Raw genomic sequence first — 26,153 nt, 5'->3', positions numbered from 1 at the left:
AATAAATTTATAAAATTCTTCTGGGTTAAAGCATACGTAGGAATAACAAATTAACAAACAATGAAATTGCAAATAAAATTGCCAAAGAAAGCATAGAAATGGGGGAACAGATAAATTGCGAATTAACTACGGATAAACAAATAAACATATCAAAACATAAAATGATGAGAAAATGGTCCTACTTGTGGCAAGAATAAACCTTTACAAATCCAACACATTACACCAGACTAGAAACTAAATTGAGGAAAAAACCTTGGTACAATCAGTACGATTACAATCGCAAAAGCATAACCACTATTAGTAGAATGAAGTTTGGTCACGCATGTTATCCAGCACACTTACATAAAATCAAAATACTTGAGAGTGATCTTTGTGAAGTTTGTAATAAAATTGGTGACCTGGACCACATCTTTTTTGATTGCCAAAAATATAGCCCATATAACATTGAAAGCCCATATAACATAATGTATCTTCTTGCTTTAGACAGAAAAGAGATTTACGATTGTTTGTTATATTTCGTCAGAATAACAAAAATATAAATTTAACAATACCTTTTGCTGCTACCTTATGTCTTTCCTTAATGAAAAATGTCTTTCCCTTATCTATCCGAGGCTTACTTTTCATCGTTTATAAAATTCCCTGATCGGCACGTGGGCGAGAAGAGTGTAATCCTTGTAGTCTCTTTTACAAAATTTGTATCTGGCTGTGTGGGTTTTACCTTAAAGCCAAAAAAAGTATATCGATTTACTCCGTTTATATAAAAAAATTAAGACTGCTCAATTATATGAAATGATTGTAAGTGAGAGAGGAATCTATTCACGTAAATTTTATTGCATTTGAGTGGCATTATATTTTCAATAAGATGTGTGCGGTGTCTTTTACAAAAAGGAACGGGGTTTTTTGCATTATAATCAAGATTATCGTATTCAGGACCAGCAGTTAGCATCACGAAGAGGCAATGTTTTGAACATAGTTATTCAAAGCAGAGTCAGCAAAAGATTTAAGGGAATAACATTACAACATGATTCCCACAGCCTTAGCTCATTCCCCATATCTTCCACGATTTTTGAAAAAACTCACTTTTTGGTCATGTAAAATTTGAACTTTTCGACATGGAATTGGAATTTAAAATTTGATACTTAATCAAAATTACAATTTATGCTTAATATTAACTGCTAATCATTATTTTCGTGTGATTTCAAGGCGATTGCTATAACTCTCATGCACTGATTCTGAAAAACATTTGAGTCGATTGCATTCACGGGAAAACTTTTAGAGAACTATTAGGCAGTAAATATTTCTTGGGGATTTTTTGTCCAGAATTTTTTGCGGGGATATTTTGCCTAAAAAAATTTGTGGAGGATTTTGGGGATTTTTTGTCCGGAGATTTTTTGTCGGAATTTTTTGTCCAGGTATTATTTATCGGGGGATTATTTCTGGGGATTTTTTGTCCATGGATAATTTGTGGGGATTTTTTGTCCGGGAATATTTGTCCGGGGATTATTTGTCCTAGCTTCGTGAAGGGGTAAAAAAATCAAATACAAATTTTTGTATACTTTCAGTCTTATTTAACAATTTACAACAATATTTTATTACAGTTTACAATATTTAAGCAAACTCAATTACCAATAAAAGTGTTATGATATATTAGTGTAAAATAATTAGTATCAATTTTGTTAGAGTGCTTTCTGGTGGTAAAAACAAATAATCTAAAGGATTAGAATATGTTATAACGTTTTCACTTTTGCAATATATAGATAATAGGTGACTACTTTGTCAACATTATGATACCTAATATGTTCAGTTACTAGTATGTACCTAGGCATTTACTAGTACAAGTTTTTATTACAAGTAATATGGGAAATATTTGTATCCAAGATTTCCAAAATTCGATGCCAAAACGATGAAAATCGCTCAAATAAAATTAATGTATATATTGTTTAAACTCCCAAACAAACTGCAAAGCCAGAATAAAAAAGTAAAGTCTAATTAAAAAAGAAGTAAGAGAGGGAGAAGATATTATTTCTGTAAAATACATTGCCTGATTTAACTACCGTATAAGAATATGAAGAAAGGACGGTAGGATATATTGTGAGAAAAATAAGTCAAAAAAACTTCGTGATACTCCCTATATGGGCTTTGGATGCTTAGTACTGATTTATTAGTATGCGTTGTTTTTTTACAGACTTTAGGCACATATCCACATTTTAAGCAACTGAGTTTATCCACTATTAAATTTTTGCCCGAAATACTAAGGAAATTTAATATTTTATTAACCAATGCTCACGCGCCAGCGCTCTATATGGCTGCTTCAGACAGGTGCCGTTCAACAGAATGGCTCGTAGCCGAGTTCCATCTCCTTTGATAGGCAGCGAATGTGTTAAATACAGACGAACTTCAGCTAATGTAACATATCGCCATCTCTTAGAAAAGTTTAACTCGTATTAGTCATGTAACTGCTGTGTACCTACTCAGTATAAAGCTTCTAACTTTTATTATGAGGTAGTGGTTAACGATTCCCCAGAAAACGTAAAATTAATGCTGAAAAAACAAAAAACTCGTACCGAAAGATAATGGGCATAATATTAGATATTAAATCAACAGAAATAACAAATACAGGAGATCGCAAAAAACAGTTGGTTAAACGACTACATGTTTGGAAATAAACCACAGTATAATAGTAAAATATATATTATTTAAATTATTATTGTGATTTATTCCCAAAAATTAAAGAAGATAATATAAAAATCCCACAAGAAAATATATATTCTTGTACAAAATATTCCATTATAATGAAATATTCCATATTGCATTTTGAAATTATCATGTGAAGTAAAATTTTTTGTGCTGCTATCCTTAGCCCTCAAGTGTCATAGGCATAGGATTCATTTTCCGAATGCGATGTTTTATAGTGTTATATAAATTTTAAGTTGAATCTCATCAAGGTAAGTACTCACTGTTCTAACAACATGAAGACGTGGGTTACCGTGCATTAGCACGAATCTGTCGTATCCAGTATGGCTGGCAAATGGCAAAACATGATCTAAAATGGTTTTAAGGAATCTACATATCAGCTATGATTTATCCAATCTCCTCAACAAGTTCAGTATATCCTGTCCAAGAAATACCACTTCTTAGCAGAATGCCGCCACTATCAAAATTAACACTCTCAAAATTAACGTATGAGGTTACATCTATCAACCCTTTCACCATATGGAAGCGAGATTCACAATATTTCGTCTACAGAAGAGTTGGTGAACGGTCATATGTCAGTTGTAACCTCATACAGAGCGTTAGTTTTGGTGGTGGCAGTATAGTGCTATGGAGCGGTATTGCTTTAATAGAACATAGGTACCGAACGTGCGGAGGTGATAAGGCGAATGCCAACTACCATGTATATTAACAATATTTTAGAAGATCATGTTTGTCAATTGACAGACAAATTGGATAGGACATATTGGTGCTAATGCACGATAACGGACGTGCTTATTTTGCTAGAAAGTTAATACTTACCTTAACGAGATTCAAGTTAAAAATTATATTGGTTACTATATAAATAGCCCATATCAGATCTAAATCCGATTGAGCATTCATATTGTTCCAAACCTTGTAACATATCGATAATTATAATTCTCGCTTATATGATCCCAATACGTAATTTATCGCATCTTTGACTATTTTTCAAAATGAGCACATATCTGCCCTTTTTGCAGCTTCCAAGGAACTCGAATACGAGAAAAATCCGTTATATTAATACCTCATTTCCGTTGGCCGTGTCGGAGTCTTTGATTCAAGGATTGTTGCGCTATAAAAACAATCGGTTTCAAGATATATCTTATTTCTCACAGTTTCAGCCGACATAAAAACAGTTTTATATCCTAAATTCACCATGTGTGGATTGCCATGGCTGGAATTGGAAGCTCAAATTGTTTCGCTGTTGCATTTTTATGTTTCCCCAAAATTACTAAAAGTTCTTTGTGGTATCGAGCCGCATTAGAAGTTTTTGTTTACTCTAAAATTTGAGTTAGACACGCATAGTAGTTTGATAAATTGATCTCACCTCTTGTTGCAAAAGCCCAAAAAAAGAAGAATTCTTATGCTCTCAGTCAGTTCAGTTTGTCAGCAAGTTACTAGCTAGCGTCCGAGATGATCAGACGCGTTTAGCACAACTCAGAATGTATTATCTCGAATGACAATACATTCTTAATTCACGATTCACATTTCTCATTATTCACACGGTTATTCACGCGAATTATTCATCTCTCATTCTGTTTCATAATCGCGGCTCACGCGGTTCTCATTCACTTATAATAATTCATAATTGTTATATGTACAATTCGTAGTACCTACATAGCAACATGTATAGTCCGTCCGCTATAACTTTTCCCATGCGGTACGATTCATTTTCAATCAAATTAAGTCAAAACAGAAAGTGAAACGTACGCCGATGTGTGTAGTATATAGTATACAGTATAAAAAATGTATACAGTAGGAAAAATGAAAGAATATCCATGAACGAACATATAAAACACGCTGTATTTTTCTGTCACCGTGTCACACAAAAAATTGGCCAGCGCAAGTACATGTAATAATTATTGTTACATGTACTTGCACTGGACAATTTTCTTTGTGACACGGTGACAGGAAAATACAGCGTGTTTTATATGTTCGTTCATGGGTATTCTTTCATTTTTCCGACTGTATACACATCGACGTTCGTTTCAATTTATGTTTTGACTTAATTTGATTGAAAATGAATCGTACCGCATGGGAAAAGTTATTCGCGGTGTGCAAGTACTTGAAGGCGATACGAGAAACGATCGTGCGAAAATAGCGGAGAAATATTGTAACTTTCTTAAATAATTCATTGTCAATTAAAATTGTCAAATTGACGTATATTTCATATCTACTGTCAATGAAGAAGAAAAATTGTATATTGCTCCACAATATTGATATGATATGCAATTATTATATAGGGTGTCCCAAAAGTAGTGGAACGGTCGAATATTTCGCGAATTAAACATCGGATCGAAAAACTGAAAAATATTTGTTCAATAATTTTCAAAAATCTATCCAATGACACCAAACACCAACCCCCACTACACCCCCTGGAGGTGGGGTGGGGGGTAACTTTAAAATCTCAAATAGAAACCCCTAGTTTTTCTTGCAGATTTGGATTCGTTACGTAAAAGTAGGCAACTTTTATCCAAGACATTTTTTCGAACTGTGGATAGATGGCGCTACAATTGGAGAAAACGATTTGTCCTGATACCATAGGTAAATTATAGAAACGGTCTAATATCTCGAGAAATACACTTCCAAATGAGAAACCAAAAAACAGGTTTTTAATATTTTTCGAAAACCTATCGACAAACACCAAACATGACCCTCTAACCCACCCCGTGGAGATGGGGTGGGGGGTAAATTTAAAATCTTAAATAGCAACCCCCACTTTTTATTGCAGATTCGAATTCGTCATGAAAAATTAAACAACATTCATTTATTTATTTATTTGAAACATTTTTTAAAATTGCAGATAGATGGCGCTAATAAATCGTATTTTTCCAATTAAAGCGCCATCTATCAACAATTCTAAAAAATGTTTCGAATAAATGTTGCTTAATTTTTCATGACGAATCCGAATCTGTAATAAAAAGTGGGGGTTGCTATTTAAGATTTTATAGTTACCCCCCACCCCACCTCCAGGGGGTGGGTTGGAGGGTCATGTTTAGTGTTATTCGATAGGTTTTCGAAAAGTATTAAAAACCTTTTTTTTTGGTTTCTCATTTGGAAGTGTATTTCTCGAGATATTAGACCGTTTCTATAATTTACCTATGGTATCAGGATAAATCGTTTTTCCCAATTATAGCGCCATCTATCCACAGTTCGAAAAAATGTCTTGAATAAAAGTTACTTACTTTTACGTAACGAATCCAAATCTGCAAGAAAAACTAGGGGTTTCCATTTGAGATTTTAAAGTTACCCCCCACCCCACCTCCAAGGGGTGTAGTGGGGGTTGGTGTTTGGTGTCATTGGATAGATTTTTGAAAATGATTGAACATGTATTTTTCAGTTTTTCGATCCGATGTTTAGTTCGCGAAATATTCGACCGTTCCACTACTTTTGGGACACTCTGTATAAAGGTAAATGTAATTAATTGTATTTTGCTTGCATTACTGCATTTTAATAACTAATTTTATTTACTACATACAATTGTTTACGTTTTAATATCATAACCTGAATCTTATTTTTTCTTCTTATTATTTTTTTGGACTATAGCCTTGACAATTATCCAGCAACCAGGACCATATGATTGGCCAATATAATTAAAAGTGCGAATAAAAGTGCAGAGCGAAGAAACCAGGTGTCGCTTTTCCGAACTTGCACGGTCCCAATAGCAGACGGACTATATGTATGTTTTGTATTAGACTCAGTAATAGTTATTATTGTACAGTGATTGTAAATAGTGTTTGTGTTGCAAAATAAAATAATTACCTCACCATTTTATTACTCATTTCAACTCCGAGTTACCCCTTGCTTCGACTCGACAAAAGATAATCAGAGTTTACATTATCGATCACTAAAGAAGCTGGTTCCCGTCTTGTGTGAAGGACAAGAGATATTCACCAGGTCGATTTATCAACTGGTGAAGCGTTCTGCACGGGTCTAGGACATTTCATCGCCGCCAGTTCATCGCCGGCCGATTCATCGCCAACTCTTCGTTGGTACTACTACTTACGGAACACCTTGTATGTTGAAAAAAATTATGTACAACGCATATTGGAAAAAAATGCAAATTATTTAAATAAAAATTATGAAGTAGATACACCACTGGTGTATTGAACACTACATAAATTTGAATATAATATATTTCAACAAAGATCATTTAACACTACAAATTTAGTAGTAAGTATCTTTTATAATATTTAGGGGAAATAGAACAGTAAATATAATAATATTTTTTATCATTTTAATTGTCATAAGTTTTGAACTGAATTTAACGTCGTGTCGTGTCATCTCCCATAATACAAAATCAACTGACTAACTGGCGATGAAACGGCCGGCGATGAAACGTCACATTCCGCTGTGCACACATATTATGCCACTAAAACACCGCAATCGGAAAAGAAATCCTATTCCTAAGACTTTGGGTCTGCAATCCTAAGGATTGAAGCACAAAAATTTTGATTTCACATTAATTTCAAAATACTCATGGAATATTTTTGTCCAACTATATTATGGAACTATATTAACAAAACTAAATATACACTAATTTTTCTTGCAAGCAGAATTTTCAGAGTATAAAACTACAGCTTAAGAAGTTAACGTACACGGTTTCCTAAAAAAAGGGAATGCAATGTTTAAATATATTTTGCATATAGTCACCTAGTTTTATATATTGCAAAGATAGTTTAAAATTTAACTCCTAGGCCGGGTTTCTAATATCTATTTAAGGTTTATTATATTATCAATATATATCACATTGGGATTTACATCATGTTCACCAACATAAAGGGCTCTGTTTAGTTTTCTGATTAGTTTTTCTGATATTATTTCTGTAAAACCAGAAAAATCCTATTTTTCTATTATTCTCACGCCCTGTATATTGATAACAGAAAAGTAATACACATTGTTTGACTAAAAGACTACAACTTAACATATTGAAAAAATGTACATACTAGAATATGTCTAGGTATAAAAAAGTTTATATAAATAAAAATTCGTTTAATAAAAGAGACCTATTTCTAATGAACATGTAGGTTTGAATAAAAACAGTCATTTTTTTCGAAACTACTACACATTTAGTATAATATTACAAGGGACACTAACTCATTGTTTTCATAACTGGATTTTTAAGCTCACTTTGAGTATTAACATTGTTACTTCGTTTTGGCAAGTAATAATCATATTTTGGGGTTCAGGTTAATCACTAGAAGCTTACTTAATCCTTGTAAAAAAATTGTGGGGCCATTTATACCATAATTCCCTACCACAGGCAGGGGATAAGGACATAAACGGTTCAGGTTATAATATCAACTGGGGCATGAAATTCGCTGAGGTAGAGATAACCACAATAACCAGACCAATGAACTGATATTATGTAGAATAGGGTTGACTTGGGCGGCTTATGGAAAGAGACATACGTTTTCAAATCGGCTCTTCCCATTTGCTTAAAGAGAAAGGTCTTTGATCAATGTGTGCTGCCGGTTCTAACCTACGGTGCGGAAACGCTAACGCTCCCTAAGACGTCCCCAAACAGAATTCGAACAACACAGATGGCAATGGAACGGTCCATGTTGGGATTAACCCTAAGAGACCGGATAACCAACACAGAATTGTGCCGTAGATCGGGAGTAACCGACGCAATCAAAAAAATTATTAACCTTAAAATGAAACTGGAAAGGGCATGTCGCGAGAACGAAGGACGCAGATAAACAAAGTGTATTCTGTATTCTCGAATGGAGACCCAGACATGACGCCTTTCTGGGTCTTCATTCAGGACGAACACCAACCAAATGAACAGATGACCTGAAACGGATATGCCAAAAATGGATGCAAGCGGTTCAGGACTAGGGCAGTCAATGAGGGTATTTGGCTCCGAATTCCATTCTACTACATCGATTTACTTGATATTTTCACAGTAAGTAGGGAATAGCTCATGAAACAAAGTCTACTCTATACCAATGTGCGCTTTTATCTTGGGGGTGGTTCCCACCCCTTCTCGAGAGTGAAAAATGGTTTGGTTAAAATAGGTACGAAAGAGGCTAGAGAACCTAATTTTAAGCAAAAACTGTTCTATAATTATTTTTTGACAACTCAATACTTTTTGAGTTATTCGTGGTTTAAAATTTTGCCATTTTCATTGAAAAATGACACCTTTTCGGACGGATTTTTGTGAATACCTTAAAAACTATGCATCTAACAAAAAAACTATATAAAATATTTCTGTAGGTTATAAAAAAACAAAGAGATTCGTTCCTTCATAAACCTTCTAGTTAAAATAGAAAGAGGGATATGGTAGGTAAGAAGAGTTTGTTGTTTTGCTGCATGCTCAAATCGGTGTATTCAATTTGAAATAACAGAAACAGTCGATTTTAGGTGTCTAATGATACTTACAACTTTTGTAGTACTTGAACAAACCTTTAAAATGAGCAAAACTAAATGTCGATTACATTCAAACTAAGCAAGATATTCTGCAAAAAACTTTATGACTAATGTATTTTAAGAAGAAATGAGAAGTATATTTAACCCCTCATTCACCAGAATTTAAATACATCGTTTTTCTTCTACAATACTTTTTATCATAGTGTTATTTATATGTTCAAAAAGTTGGACTGGTTTAAAATAAAGAGTTTTTGAAAAAAAATAAGATCAAATTATATTGCGCATTTTTAAATTTTCTTAAAAATATTCCTTTTTCTCCATGTAACTCGAAAATGATAAGAGATACGAAAAAAAGATACCCTACAAATATGTAGGGTTTTTTCAGGTAAAAATTTCCTTTTTATTTTTCATTACTGTATCTCTTATCATTTCCAAGTTACATGGAGAAAAAGGAAGATTTTTAAGAAAATTTAAAAATGCTCTCTATAATTTGATCTTTTTTTTTTTTCAAAAGCCATTCATTTTAAACCCGTCCAACTTTCTGAACATATAAATAACACTATAGTTAAAGGTATTGTAGAAGGAAAACGATGCATTTACATTTTGGTGGATACGGGGTTAAAATTACTTCTCACTTTTTCTTAAAACACATTGGTTATCAATTTTGTTTGCAGCATATCTCGCTTAGTTTTAATGTAATGGACCTTTAACATAGCTCATTTTATAGTATATTAAGTATGGAGAACGGTAAGGGTTTTATACCGATCGAAGACAATTGTTTGGAGGAGGAGCGGGCCGACGACTCCAATTATTGTCTGAGATCGGTTACCCTTAACGTTCGACATGCTTATAACGTTTTTGCACGATTGATACCATTATAAATTATAAAATTAAACATTTTCGTCATATTGACTAGTTTCATTCATTTTATCAAGATAGATACTTTGGTTGTTAGGTAGTAACTAGGGTGCATAACAACAATAGAGAATTGAGTTTTTATTTAGTTGTCAATAATTTTAAGTACAATTTTGATTATTATAAATTAAAATATGAGCGAAAGTGAATTTGAAGAAATTGAACGGGCTTGGGAAAAAGGGTGTTCCGCAATTATTCCCGAAAAATCCAAAATCCGTTATCAAAATACCTACCAAAGTTTTAAAAAATGGTGCGAAGGCAGGAATTTAAGAATCGAAGAAAAGACTCTATTGGCATATTTCGTTCGAAGACATATGCAGTTGAAAGCTTCTGGAAGCCTCTGGGCAGAATATTCAATGATTAAATCCACCGTTTTTCTTTATGATGGCATTGATATTTCCAAGTTTTCAACTTTGATCGCGTATTTGAAGAGAAAAAATGTTGGATACTACTAATGTATGCGATTCTGCAGGAATTTCTGTTAGAAGTGAAACCACAGCCCAAACAAGTGGGATTTCATTAAATAATTTAACAAATTGTACCATAAGTTTCAATATTAATAAATAATTCATTAGTTTTCCTTATTCTTTCAAAAAATAAATTAAAATTAAGAGATTTTTTAACTCGACGGTAAGTGAATTACTTACCGTCGAGTTGGAGTACTTACCGTCGAGTTGGATTACTTACCGTCGAGTTGCTAGTAAATGTCACCTACTGACGTAAAATATGTCACGGTAAACAGTCAAAAATGATCAATCGTGCAAAAAAGATCTTTTCAAGCACTACAAAAGGTATTAATGGTTATACAACAAAAATCGACCGTTTCTCTGTTATTTCAAGTTGAATACACCAATTTGCAAATGTACCAAAGAAACATATTTTTGTATTTTCACCTAACATATCTCTTTTTGTATTATAACTAGAAGAATTATGGAGGCAAGTGTCTCTTTTTTTATAACTTACAAAAATGTTGAATATAGTTTTTTTAGTTAGATGCATAGATTTTAAGGTATTCGCAAAAAACCTTTCGAAAAGGTACTATGTTTCAATGAAAATGGCCAATTTTCAACCACGAATAACTCAAAAAGTATTGAGTTTTCAAAAAAAATTATAGAACAGTTTTTGCTAGAATTAGGTTCTATAGCGAATTTCGTGATAATTTTAACCAAAAAATTTTCCACCCCTCAGAAGGGGCGGGAACCACCACCAAGATAAAAGCACACATCGACATAGGGTAGACTTTGAATTAGGAGATAAGTAGAGGCTAGGCCCAAAATTTCATTAAAATTCATGCAATAGGATAGAATTCGGAGGTAATATCCTATTCTTGCTCCCATTGACTGGCGTAGATAGGGATTTGTGGGGTGAACTACGGGAGGCCTACGTTCAGCAGTGGATAAGTATAGGTTGAATGATGATGATGGTGATGATGAGAGCGTAATATATAATATTAGGGGAAACATTGCTCCTTAGGTTCATTATTAAATGATTAAAAACAGTGGAAAGAAAAACAAAAACGAAAAATATCAATGTTATGTACAAAATGAAAGTTTTTAAAGTAGTTCTAGTAATCAACCAACATTAATTTATTTAGCTAATAGAACAATCCCTTTGTTAATACTCTCTAATTACAGAAATCAACTATTCAACAATAACATACAATATCGTTAAGCAGCAAAGATAAGCAAAAAATATCTAATTAAGTCATGTATGTATCTCAAATGTATTCTATTAATAATAACAGGTACCTAGTGCCCGAACTATTTTTGTCCAAATTTCTTATAGGAAAACAGAAGTTATCAAAAAATGTAGAACGTGTGAGTGATATGTCTCATTTTCTTCCGTTCCCTCAGAAGTAAATGATATATCAGATAAAGATTAAGATTTTGAAACCAAATGATAAAAAGTTTGTTTTTTTACATTGAAAACATCATATAGAAAATCCTCCGTACACAATATATAAAATAAAGGGAGGAACGAGATGAAAAAAGAGAAAGATAGATAGAGACAGTAGAGAGAGCTAAACACAGTGACTCAGGCTATTCTTATGATCTAAATAGTAAAGTTTCTTGGCTGAAGAAGATTCGAAACTCCACAATATTAGAGATTATAAAAAGCATAAGAAGAGAAAGCTGGAGTATTTCGGACATGTAATGAGGTCGCAAATATAGGTTGCTACAAAATATCATGCAAGGAAAAATAGCAGGCAAACGTAGTCCAGGACGAAGAAGGACTCATGGTTGAAGAACTTGCGAGATTGGTATGGTATTGATACAAGCATACTATTTCGGGTGGCAGTGAATAAAATTAAGATAGCTATGATGGTAACCAACGTTCTGAAAGGACATAGTAGGTACATGAAGAAGAAGGTCATGTACTATTAATAATGTTGATATGAGAAGTCAACATAAAATTAGCCAGTCTGTGTCTATAAATTTAAATTATGGAGATTAGTGTTGCCAAGCCTCTCGCGTACGGGTGGCTACTGGACTGCCGATATACGATTCATTCTAATCAGTTCGGCGTGGCATCGGCGCGCTTCTATCGTCCATAAGAAATACATTGGCCTATCTAAGCAACGTTCTATTCTTACCGTGAAACGCTGTATAGTCCGCTGGATTGTACCTTATACAATCTTGTCATATTTCGATGTATGTGTATTCATATTTCTTATTTTCGATATTTTTTGCTCATCCATTTTTGATAAAATTTAAAACAGTTCAACTTACTTTCTATATATTTCAAGCTATTTTTAATAATCACAGTTAAAATTGAAATTCGACTGCACAAATCAAACTTACCAACTAAATATAGGCGTACGCGGAAAATAGGTACAATGGGAGCGCAAATAAAGATGCATCCCTTGGGAAACTCAAACTGGGAAATTCAAGTTGTCTTGCACGCACAGCAACAGGCGGTTAACGTGATTTTCGGCGTGACAAGACATTTCGTGACGCGACAGTTCGTAACCCCGTCAATTCGTAACGACGATAGTTTGTAACTATAACAATTCGTAGCTGGGTAATTCGTAACGCTTACATTTAATTCTGTTTAGAATTTTTTTCCCAATTAGAATAGTAAATTTTTGTGGCAAATTTAGTATTACTGCATTTATACAAAAATGTATTTTGCATACTTTTCCGTACTAAAAGTAACGGTAGTTAGCAGTACCGGCGCTAGGGTATAAGGCGCCCGCCTGCAAAAGAAGCATAGGCACCCTTCGGTTTGTTTTAAATTAGTATTTTGTATAACACCGGCGGAAAAAAGCTCATTTTGGCGCCCCCCAAACAGGGTGCCCGCCTGCAGTGCATCCCTTGCAGGCCCGTTATCGCCGGCCCTGGTAGTTAGTAATAATAAATAATAAAGTAAGCCCGTTATGTAAAATAATAAATAATACAGTTAGTTAGTTGGTCAGACTTCCTCATAAAACCAGCACGTGCACGGTGCAAACTTGAAGCAAAGATGAAGACGCACATTTGATAAATCTTTAATCTTGTAACATCGACTGGCTGTCGTATCAGATTAAGCAAATATGACTTAAAATTTGTTATTCAAAGGTCATGTCACCAATTTCTGTGGCTAGTTTCAACTACAACGATCTAGAGTTTAACCTGATGATGGTCTGCTAAGACCGCAAACGTTCGTTAATATGTGATGTAAAGTTTTTGTCCAACTGGGATCTTTTTAAGAACATTTTTCGGATAAATATAGTTACGAACTGTCGCTGTTACGCAGTGTCTCCGTTACGAAGTTTATTGCCTGTAACAGGATTTAATTCACTATTCAGATCTTTCAAAAATCCTAAATTAATCCATTAGATACTTATTTATAAAACAATAAACATCAAGCACCCGTTTTAATTTAGCAAGTAGAACAACGTAGGTGCAGTAAATAACTCACGCATGTAGGTTTGCAGACATCAGCAAGGTTGTTTATGATATAACGATAAACTTGACACAGTAATGACACAGTTACCCTTGGTATGGGGTTGATCGTCAAAGAATACACTCAAATACCCATATCTGGTTTATTCAGTTAACAAATACCATATAAGTGTATTCAGTTGACAGATATGTGTATTCAGTTCCCTATCTATTCAAGTGCCCTTATGTATCAACACATCGTTATGTACAGTCGGAAAAATGAAAGAATACTCATGAACGATCACATCAATCACTTATTTTGTATTTGCTGTCTTTTTCTATAAATAACAAACGTTTGTTATAGAAAAAGACAGCAAATACAAAATAAGTTATTGATCTGATCGTTTATGGGTATTCTTTCATTTTTCCGACTGTAAATATATTTGTCTATGTCTTTCCATTACTGTGTTAAGTTTATCGTTACATCATAAACAACCTTACTGATGTCTGCAAAACTACATGCGTGAGTTACTTACTGCACCTACGCTGTTCTACTTGCAAATTAAAATGTGTGCTTGATGTTTACTGTTTTATAAATAAATATCTAATGGATTCATTTAGTATTTTTAAAAGATCTGAATAAGGATTTAAATCCTGTTACCTACAACTAATATCGAACTTCCCGAAAATGTTAACGTTTTTTCCCAATGAACTATACCCATCCTTAGAATCGTACCCCTCTGAATCTACCATTGCAGCTAAAAGAAGAATGTACCTTATTTTGGCCAACCGGTCTACAATATATTTAGGCAATATCAGTCACAACATTTCCTTAAAATTTAACGCTTTTTTTCACAGAACTTTCGGGAAATGACTTCAATTGTTCTTACAAAGGGTAACAAATATCTATACCTATATTATAATAAGCGAATTATTGGTCTTAAACAAATCGTTGGCCGTCTTATAAGAACAATTCACGAACATATCGTTCTATCAAAGGAATATTCTAGGTCAATTATTTCTCAAAAGGAGTTACACCATTTGTTAAAATTATCCTTGCTAATAACTGGTATAAATAAACTATGAGTTTAACTAAATAAACAATCATTTCGTTGTAAAACGAAACAAGAGCCGTCTTATTTTCAAGTTCGTTTAGAGAGCATCATAAGCACCCTAACCGGTTTCAAACTTTATTAGGTTATCATCAGAGCGTGCATATATGATTATCTCTGAGCAAACTGATAATCGGGCTGCCAGTATCAATTCACAATGAAATAACATGATAATACGGATGTCGTGGCGACATCTGCGCCAAGCGGCGACAAGCGAAAGTTATATTTTTGATATTATTCCAATACCAATAAGGTTTTATTTTTGATATTATTTTAATTTTATTAAAAATAAAACTTTTACTTGTCTTATGAGTTTAACATTTGTTATAGAATGGCAATTATGGACAAACAACGCAAAATTTCACAATACCGATGTGAAAAATTGTTAATTTTCATAAAAAAAATAGTGATGTTTCACACAAAATTACCTAATTAAATATATTTTCTTTCATTTCTATTTTATGTTGACTTGGGACATTTTCCAATTTTTGTTGACATAATTTTTTCTGATATTCTAGTTAATTTTGTTTTATTTAGCTTAAAGCCTCGACAACTATTGGCCATTGGCATGATACAGTTGATTTTGCAATCAGATAGCTAGCGTAGTGTGTAGTGTGTGTGTTGAGTAAATGTCTTGTTACTTTGAAAAATCCACTTGATTGTCATTATAAAGAGACGCTAATTGTATCAGAACATCTGCATGAGTACCGATCCCACAAGGATATAAACTATTTTCACTTATGAATTTTTAATAAATGAAAAACTTCCTAACTCTGACGAGATTCGCACTCACAACCCCTGAATCCAAAGACAGGCTCTGTTACGACTGAACCACAGTTGAGTCTAGTTGTTTTCTTCCGATTATCCCATATTTTTTCACATATTTTTCTTGTAAACTCTTTTCATTATAATCCACAATGTATTAAGTAGTCCTTCTTTATTGCTCTTTTAACTGTAGTACCTGATTATTCTCTTATATGATAAATTTTCTAATAATTATGTCAACTTTATTTTTATAATCATGCAGATTCTGTAAAAAGTAGAGAAAACAGGATACGTGGGTAGTCCGATAAGTACTTAGCCTTTCCGCTCGACGGCGCCACTATCGCAAGAGAAATCTACTAATACATTCTTGTAGTAATCAAAATATCAACCAAATCGGACTCGTAGTTTTGTTTTGATCTCGTGTAGAAGCGAGCGTATCTGGGGATTTTAGAAAAATGAAAAAGAGCAATATCAGATGGTGATTCGATTCTTGTTTTTGGGAGGGAAATCGCTCAGTGAAATCAAAGAGCGATTGAGTGCTGTGTTCGGTGACTATTCTCCTTCGATGACGACCGAAAAAATTGATTTATCGAGTTTCAACATGACCGCACGTCGGTTTTTGACAAGTCACGCACACGTGCCCAGAAAACGGCTACTATGGAGGATAACGTGAAAAAATCCACGATCGCCTATTGGCAGACCGTGGCGTCGACTGAAGGTTCACACGAGATACCTGAGACAGTAGACTAGACATCTCAAAAGATCGCGTGGGTCATATGCTCAAATTTTGAGCATAAGAAAGCTGTTGGTGCTATGGGTGCCGCGTTTTCGCACTCATACCAACAAGCGCCACCATGAGACCACTTGAGAGCAATATCTGAGACTGCTTAAGCCTAATTTGAAGAAGTTCCTAGGTTACTTCATAATCTTTGATGAAACTTGTATCGACCGGTAATCGCCGAAGCCAAGGAACAGTCGATACAATGGACGTCATCCAGCGAACGTGCTCCGAATAAGGCGAAGACTGTCCTATCAGCCGGAAAGATGATAGCCACCGTTTTCTGGGATTCACAAAGTGTGATCTATATCAGCTTCCTGTAAAACGACAAACGGTCACAGCGACTGTGATTCCTAATTGCAGAAAAAACGGTCGCAATTGGAAGGGGGGGGGAGAAGAAAATTCTCTTCCATCATGACTATGCACCGTTTCACACCTCCACCCTCACATAGACAAAGTGGGATTTGGACTACGAACTACTATCGCATCCACCGGATTCTCCAGATTTCGCCTTGTACAACTTTTTTTTTTGTTTCGTAACTTGAAAAAGCTACTCGCCGGGCAGAAATTTAAGTCAAGTGAGGAGTTCGTCGCCGCCATGGAAACCGACATTGCAGACCTCAAGAAAACGTATTTTTCAGATGGGTTAGAGAAGTTAGAGCATCTCTGGGTCAAGTGTATCGAGCTAAATGGAGACTATGTTCAGAAATAAATTACCACTTTTCCAAAATTATCGTTTTTCTTTTGGAAGCTAAGTATGTACTTGTAGGACCGCCCTAGTAGATACTTAAAACATATATTTTTAGAACCTGATCAGGTGACAAAGTTAAATCCCAAATGGACAATAGATTTTCTTAGATGGTTAGATCTTTTGGAATAAAATATAATGTGTGCATAAGATCCCTTTGGTGCGTAGTGTGAACTTATGAGTCTACATGACCCCTTTGATATCTATAAGCAAAGAACCTTTACATTAAGTAATCTTTGATTCATCAAATGGTGTAACTAGTTTTTGAAGTCAGTAGTAGAAAAGTTCCTTCCCTAAAAACACATACTAAAACCTACACATTATTCTTTAAATTGTAAAATCCCCACAGAGACGAAATCAACTAAAGTATAGGCGGAAGAAAGGTTCCAGAGTCGTTTAGGTTTGAGTCTAACTTGGTGATGCTGTCGTGCAATCTAGTCTCTACTATTTTGGCCTTGACTTTATCACCTTTTTGTACAATGCTTTTGTAGTGGCCCCTCGAGTGACTGCTGCCGGAGGTGCTGCTCGATGAATGGCTGTCGTGGGATACGTTTATTTCCGAATGACTGTGGCGGAGTTCCCCGGATTTTGATGAATGCGAACCTGCCGTAATCCATGGATGGCGTAAGGCTTCGTCAGGAGCCAAACGCTTTTTTGGGTTCCAACTGAAAAATAACAAAACAACATACATAAATATCAGTTTTAAAATATTAAGGAAGTATAAAAGGCAAAACAAACTAACAAGAAGAAATATAGTCAAGTGATTGATGATATAAACTGTTGATGTCTTTCCTTGAAAAGGTTGATTTGACCCACCACCAGTTCGCCGTGAGATATATTTGCAATAAAATATTATTTTATCAAGTTAAAATAATACACGACGAGCATTATGATATAACCGTTGATTGATGAATCTCTATATTCATCAATCAACGATATTACCATTTATTGTTAACTATATGTGTTTACAGCATTGAGGTTTGCTGGTTACTCACTAAAAATATTCTAAAATTACAAAATGCAAAAAACAAACATCTCTAGTAGAGGGAAAGGAAACAAAGGTGGTTTCTACAACTATGCAAATTTACCTTTACAAACAATAATAAAACAATAAAAATAATTAAACATAAAACAATAACCGATTGATTTAACTAACTGGTAATTTAACGATACTTTCTAAAGATATATGGATCTAAGGATCACGATGGTCAAATTTTCCCCAGAAATATGTAAAATCTGATAACTTTTTTATCTTTTAGGAGGCCTTCCGGAAACTAAAAACTACCCATGATTATTAATAGGTATGGATCCAGCGTACCAAAAAAAGTTGATGAATAGCAAGCTGAAAATTAGTTAATAGCTTAACGGTGTCTAGTCGGACAAATTTTGATATATGGGAACACTGGAACAGGGGAAGTTTTAATAGGGAACTTGCACTAAAAAAATTTTTTGCATAAAATTGTTAATTTATGTTTTAAAATGTTATATTCAAAATATTACGTCTTAACAATGAATAGTGTACGTACAACATATGGTCAAAGTTCCGCGCCTAAAATTTCCGTTTCAAACAACTTCAAAAGCGAGAGCTGGGGTCTGACGTCACAGGCCACTCGTATCGTTTGCCCATTCGGTGGGCTATTGCATTTAATGCAGTTTGTCCATAGATAAATAATATAGTTGAAATATCTTGTTTTGCTCTGTGGCAAAAATGATTTTTTCTGTGACAGGCAAAATATTAACATTTTATCTCTGTTGACATGTATCAAAAAGTTCTTTTTTATGAAATTACTTTTGTCGTTTCTTGTGTTGAAGAACAAAGAAGAAACAAGTAACTTAAAAATAAACAAAAATTTTAGTAATAAAAGTAAGAGTAACTAAAAAGTATTGGTGCTACTATAGTATGCGGTCTACAGTCGGGTTTCTACTATAGCTTGCGGTCTACCGAGGGATGCGGTGTAAATACAAGCTGAGATGATAAAGATATTAACTTGTAAAATTACAATATTGATTCTTCTTATTTATGCGTATTATTAACTTTGTAAAGAAGGATTTTGTTAGCTATGTACACGTTCTATCGGTACGTCTGCTAATCACCATAATCTTCTCAGAAGGCTTTGAACACAATAATGAAAGGCTCCAGTAGGTACTAATAAACATTACAATAAAATATAATCTTTATTATAATGCAAATTACACCGTAATATTTTCCAGGATATACGAAATCCTTCGATTAGAGGTAGGTAGATCAAACCCACGGGGTAAACCGGATACTATAATATAATGGTACCAACCTATTGTTATAAACGGTTTAAACATGCTTATTAATAACTCTTACTTATTTGCCTTGACACCTCGCATTTCTCCAATAGAATAGCTTTCACTACTTTTTATAAAAGTTGCCACCATGAAGACATCAACGGTAGGTAAGTTAGTCAGATTGACCTTTTGAAAAACCCTCTTCCGTCATATTATGCGTTTTAAACTCTTTTCAGTTTAAAACTAAGCTGATTGGAGAACTACTTATTACAATATATAAGATGAACATAAATATTACCTAGGAATTTTCCATTAAAGACAATTAAAATGTAATATACCCGTGATACCTACCCTAATCGCGTTGTTTCCGACTGCTAGGCCCGGTTGACCGTGGCCCGTGACGTCGAACCAATAGAATGACGTTCAAGAGCCTCCTAAGATATTTGAATTTTATAGCATTTTCAAAGCGTCGTAATTAGCGTACGGGTTAAAAATATTTGTTTTTTTCGCATACAAGCGTTTTAAGATCATGTTACCTTATGTTTTTTAATATCATTTTAATATTTAAAAATTTATGCAAGTTCCCTATTGTGGAACGTGATTTTAATTGTGGAACGTGTCATCCTGACAATTTTATGATTGTGAAAACTAGCAGGTTGCTTTAAGTTCATTCAATACCAAACTTTATATAATATATGAAAAATGTTTGTCCGGCAAATATGTTGGGCATTTTAATTAATAAGTCTGGCACGTAGAACATGTCAAATGACAGGAATTATGTTGGTGGTAAATAGTCTGATTTTTGCATGAGAGTTTAATGAAAGGGTAACAAATCAATTGGAAGTTCTGTTCGACAAAATACATGAGACGTTTTCGTAGTCTGACGTTCTAAACCTGTAACCGGTTCCACAATGAAAAGTTCACCTGTTCCAGTGTTCCCGTACATCAAAGTTTGTCGGACTAGACACCGTTAAGCTAATGACAAATTTTCAGCTTGCTTTTAATAAACTTTTTTTTGGTACGCGGAATCCAGGCCTACAATCAAATTAAAAAAGAGTACAATTAACAGACAAAAAGCAAAACAACTGGGTAAGAAATAAAACAATAATCAAAGACGCAGGACGACATTTAGCCAGGCTAAAATGGAGCTTCGCAGGTAATAACGCCAGGCCGAGTGGGATGTAACGGAGCATGTGGCGCAGTGGACGAAGTCACTGATACCGAATCTGCGAAGCTGGCTGGACTGCGGGCACAGGCGCCTAGACTATTATCTGACGCAAGTGCTCACAGGACATGGGAGCTTCCGTAGCTACTTACACAGATTGAAAAAGACCGAATCGGACAATTGCTTGTATTGTGAGACTTCGGACACTGTGTCACATACCCTTTTGGAGTGTGTCAGATGGGCAAGGGAAAGGAATGAGCTGGAAAGAGTGTTTGCGTCTGTGAGAGAGATGGTAGAGAAGATGGTGATGGATGAGCGATGGTGGGACAAAATCCACAATTATGTGAGAAAGGTTTTGTCGATAAAAGAGAAGGAAGCGCGGGAGCTAGATGCAGTTCTGGCAGGTATCGAGGAGGCAAAGCTGGGCTCGCAGAGGTAGGAAGAATGAGAGGTTGACAGCATAGGATTGAAGGACGTAGTGGTCGGATGAGTGCGAGAGACGGAAGCTGATGCGTGATGACGAGTGACAGAATCGGGCAAAAGAAGGAGATCAGGGAGAAGTCATGCCAATTCCAACCTAATGCCCTAGTATGAGAGGGGTGGTGTTTAGCTGGTCCCGGCCACATCGGAGTTACGGAGGACAGGGAGGTCCGATTTAGGGCCAAACTGGTCGACGTGACACTGATGAGGTTTCAGCTCAGGAACCCAGCACTATCGGAAATGTTTACCTCCGTCGTCTGTTTGCAGATTCCCCACCTAGTGATGAAAAAAAAAAAAGTAATAACGCCAGACAAACGGACAATAGGTGGAATACCACGATACGACAATGGAGACCATGGACAGAAAGGAGAGCACGAGGACGACCCCAGATGAGATGGGGGGAGGACATTAGAAAGATAGCAGGAATACATTGGAAACAGAAAGCACTAAATAAAAGCGAATGGAGGAAACTGGGGGAAGCCTATGTTCAAAATTGGACGAATTAAAGGGCAAAAGAATCAAATTATAAGGAGACGGAACAAAAGTTTTTTGTGATTTGGTTTAATTTTACATCAATACTGATAATTAACAACAGATATTGAACACTGGACTAGCATATGAAATATCCCCTTGGTTTGTTTTCATCTGATTGCTTCTATACTGGTTCAAACTTTAACAGTTTGACAAAGTACGTTATCAATCGAAGTAGCACAGAAAACGACAATAAATATCGTTTCCATACCACCAGATTGACAACAGGTGGAATACTTTCTTTGGTTACAACCTCCCGAGATTTTCAAAAATTATAAATCATACAGGATGCCGAGGAAATTAAGGTGAGATAATTTTAAATAATTCACAACCCATCTGCTCAGCGTGGTAAAAGTTCCAACAAGAAAGATTCCTTAGTACTCAACAAAAGAGTAAATGAATTAAAATGTATAAACATTTTCAATTTCTTTGCAACACGAAAATGCAGCAGCTGCATAATACTCTGGTTAAATCGGAGAGTGCAGGAAGAGTCTATATACCGGTTTCGGAGGTTTTTTCCTCCTCATCAATAGTTCCATGTTCCTCTCCGATTTCCCCAGGCATCACACTTTGGGCCTTTCCGAATTGCAAAGAAAGAAATGTCACGGATGTACTAGAGCCATCTACCCAAAAACAAAGTAAGTTATCAATCGAAGTAGCACAGAAAACGACAATAAATATCGTTCCCATACCACCAGATTGACAACAGGTGGAATACTTTCTTTGGTTACAACCTCCCGAGATTTTCAAAAATTATAAATCATACAGGATGCCAAGGAAATTAAGGTGAGATAATTTTAAATAATTCACAACCCATCTGCTCAGCGTGGTAAAAGTTCCAACAAGAAAGATTCCTTAGTACTTAACAAAAGAGTAAATGAATTAAAATGTATAAACATTTTCAATTTCTTTGCAACACGAAAATGCAGCAGCTGCATAATACTCTGGTTAAATCGGAGAGTGCAGGAAGAGTCTATATACCGGTTTCGGAGGTTTTTTAACCAGAGTATTATGCAGCTGCTGCATTTTCGTGTTGCAAAGAAATTGAAAATGTTTATACATTTTAACAGTTTGATTAATTTTGGATAATTTTGTATCTATATTAATTTAAATTTTTCACTTAAACATTACCATTTATATTTTATAAATTCTAACTTTAGCATTAACATTAACTTCACAAATCTTAAAATTTAACCTATAATACACATGATAATTTAGTCATTTTCAATTTTAATTTGTTAATAGAGGTCACATTTCGCAAGGTACCATGCTTCCATCTTCAGGTCAAATTTCATTGTAACAGCTGGTCCTAGTGCCATTGGGTATAGCCCCTAGTTAACAGTCACATTTAAATGTGAATTTTATAGTTTTAAAGGGGTTTTCACTCTAATAACAGATGCTTTAGCCCTCTAATTATTGTTTTCACTTATTTTGAAGAAATGTGAAAACGTTGAATTATCCACGTCCGTTTGTCCGTCCGTAAACACAACTCCTCCGTCATTATTCCAGGTAGAAAGACAAGTGAAGTGTCTAATGAAAGCTGATAACCCAAGGATCGTACTAATGGTGAGAAATTTGACATCGACTTCCGGTTTTAGAGTTGTAACCGAAAGTACTGTTTCAAAGTCGCCGAAATAGTACAAGCGATATATTATTTGATGCGCCTTAGCTAGACAAGAACAAGTACATAATTCCGGTTTCATGCCGGTCTGTCCGTCTGCCCGGAAATATAATTTCTCCGTTATTAAAACAGATAGAATGTCAAATGAGGGGTCGAAACAAAAGCTTATAACACAAGGATGGTATTAAAGATGAGAAATTTGATCTCGGACTTCAGGTTTTAGAGTTACAACCGGAAGTCGCTGAAATAGTACAAGCAATATATTATTCTACGCGCCTAAGCAAAACCAAAATAAATTATATACTTCCGGTTTTTATATCACTTCCGGTTAAAAATGTGTAACCAGAAATAGGGCAGTCAATGAGGTTATTTGGCTTCGAATTCCATCCTACTACATCGATTTACTTGATATTTTCACAGTAATTAGAGAATAGCTCAAGAAACAAAATCTACCCTATGCCGATGTGTGTTTTTATCTTGAGGGTGGTTCCCACCCCTTTTCGGGGGTGGAAAATTTTTTGGTTAAAATAACCACGGAGGTAGCTAGACAACCCAATTCTAAGCAAAAACTGTTCTATAATTTTTTTTCGAAAACTCGATGGTTTTTGAGTTTCTCGTGTTTGGAAATTTGCCGTTTTCATTGAAAAATGACACCTTTTCAGACGGTTTTTTGCGAATACCTTAAAAACTATGCATCTAACGAAAAAACTATATAAATTATTTTCGTAGCTTATAAAAAATCAAAGAAATTTGTTCCTTCATAAATCTTCTAGTTATAACACAAAAAGAGATATGTTAGGTGAGAAGAGTTTGTTTTTTTGGTGCATGCTCAAATCGGTGTATTCAATTTGAAATAAAAGGGAAACGGTCGATTTTAGATGTATAATGCTATGAATACCTTTTGTAGTCCTTGAAAGATTTTAAAATGAGCAATATTCAATGTCGATTACATTCAAACTAAGTGAAATATGCTGCAAAAAAATTGATGACTAATGTGTTTTAAGAAAAAAATGAAAAGTTTATTTAACCTCTCATCCATCAGAATTTAAATGCATCGTTTTCCTTCTACAGTATTTTTTATTCTAGTGTTATTTCTATGTTTAAAAGGTTAGAGGGGTTTAAAATGAATGATTTTTGAAAAAAATAAGATCAAATTATAGAGCGCATTTTTAAATTTTCTTAAAAATCTTCCTTTTTCCTAAAAAAAGAGATAAGAAAAAAAGATACTCCACAAAAATGTAAGGTTTTGTTAGATAAAACTTTGTTTTTATTTTTTATTATTGTATCTCTTATCATTTTCAAGTTACATATAGAAAAAGCAAGATTTTTAAGAAAATTTAAAAGTGCGCTCTATACATTAAGCTTTGTCTATAAAATTGTTAAATTTTTCATGATAATAAAGCATATTTCTATTCTATACTCTACATTGATCTTATTTTTTAAAATCCATTCATAAACCCATCCAACTTTTTAAACATAGAAATTATACTGTAATAAAAGGTATTGTAGAATTAAAATGATGCATTAAAATTCTACTGGATGAGGGGTGTAATATACTTTTTAATAATATAATATACTCATTTTTTCTTAAAATACATTAGTCATGAATTTTTCTTTGCAGCATATCTGGCTTAGTTTGAATGTAATCGACCTCTAATATTGCTCATTTTAAAGGTTTTTTCATGCACTACAAAAGGTATTGATAGAATTATACACCTAAAATCGACTGTTTCTCTGTTATTTCAATTGGATACAATGATTTGAGCATGCTCCAAAAAACAAACTTTTTTCATCTACCATCTCTTTTTATGTTATATCAAAAAGATTTGTGGAGGAATTAGTCTCTTTTATTTTTAATAAGCTACAAAAATGTTTTTTATAGTTTTTTAGTTAGATGCATAATTTTTAAGGTATTCGCAAAAAACCGTCTGAAAAGGTGTTATCTTTCAATGAAAACGGCCAATTTTCAAACACGAAAAACTCAAAAAGTATTGAGTTTTCTAAAAAAAATTATAGAACAGTTTTTGTTTAGAATCTGGTTGTCTGGCCATTTCCGTGGTTATTTTAACCAAAAAAGTTTCCACCCCCGAGAAGGGGTGGGAGACAGCCCCAAGATAAAAGCAGACATCGACATAGGGTAGACTTTGAATTAGGAGATAAGTAGAGGCTATTCCCAAAATTTCATTAAAATCCATGCAGTAGGATAGAATTCGGACGTAATATCCTATTCTTGCTCCCATTGACTGGCGTAAATGCCACATAGTCGTAGAAATAGTACATGGGATATACAATAATCGCGTATTGAAAAGTCGAGTTCTGATATTTAGTTCCGGTTTTGATATCATTTCTTGCGAAGAAAACATGGAAATTATTTCGTGAACATAATATGACCAAGATAACTAAGATAGGTACTAAGGTACTAGACAGTGGCGGCTCGTCAGAGGAGGCAAGGGAGGCTCAGCCTCCCCATAAATTTTTTACACACTCTATACTGTTTTGTTTATCATGAATCGCGAAAACAACAATTACTCTCACTATTATACAACGTGTAAATTCCATATTATCACTAATTATCCATACGTACGCAGCATTAGCATTAGAACGCATGATCGCGTCTCAGTTTTATTACATATTATTGTAAGCAGGACCCTGGGTTATCCCGAGATGCACGAACGGAGCCGAGAAGCCCAGCATTCTCCGCTGCTAATGCTCCGTGCAGCGCAGCAGGCGTTTACGGAGACCCGGTCTCTACGGCGCCATCACTGTGGTTTACGGAGACCCGGTCTCTACGGCGCCATCACACGGTGCTCGGAG

At 34.5% G+C, this 26,153-nt stretch overlaps 1 protein-coding gene across 1 annotated transcript in view; it reads right to left on the bottom strand.

Annotated features, from left to right (window-relative positions):
* Nucleotides 1–1,545: 1,545 nt before the first annotated feature.
* LOC114336260 (dual specificity tyrosine-phosphorylation-regulated kinase 2) overlaps nucleotides 1,546–26,153 on the bottom strand; it is a 633,699-nt gene continuing 609,091 nt past the window's right edge. The window contains exon 11 of the mRNA XM_050658156.1: nucleotides 1,546–17,951. Coding sequence (XP_050514113.1) covers nucleotides 17,648–17,951 — 304 coding nt within the window. The 3' untranslated portion in view covers nucleotides 1,546–17,647. The remainder of the gene's footprint in view (nucleotides 17,952–26,153) is intronic.

Source organism: Diabrotica virgifera, chromosome 8 (assembly GCF_917563875.1).
Source record: "Diabrotica virgifera virgifera chromosome 8, PGI_DIABVI_V3a".
Lineage (NCBI taxonomy): Eukaryota > Metazoa > Arthropoda > Insecta > Coleoptera > Chrysomelidae > Diabrotica > Diabrotica virgifera.
Note: the sequence above shows the minus strand (reverse complement) of the source record. Positions and strands in the feature narration are given on the sequence as shown.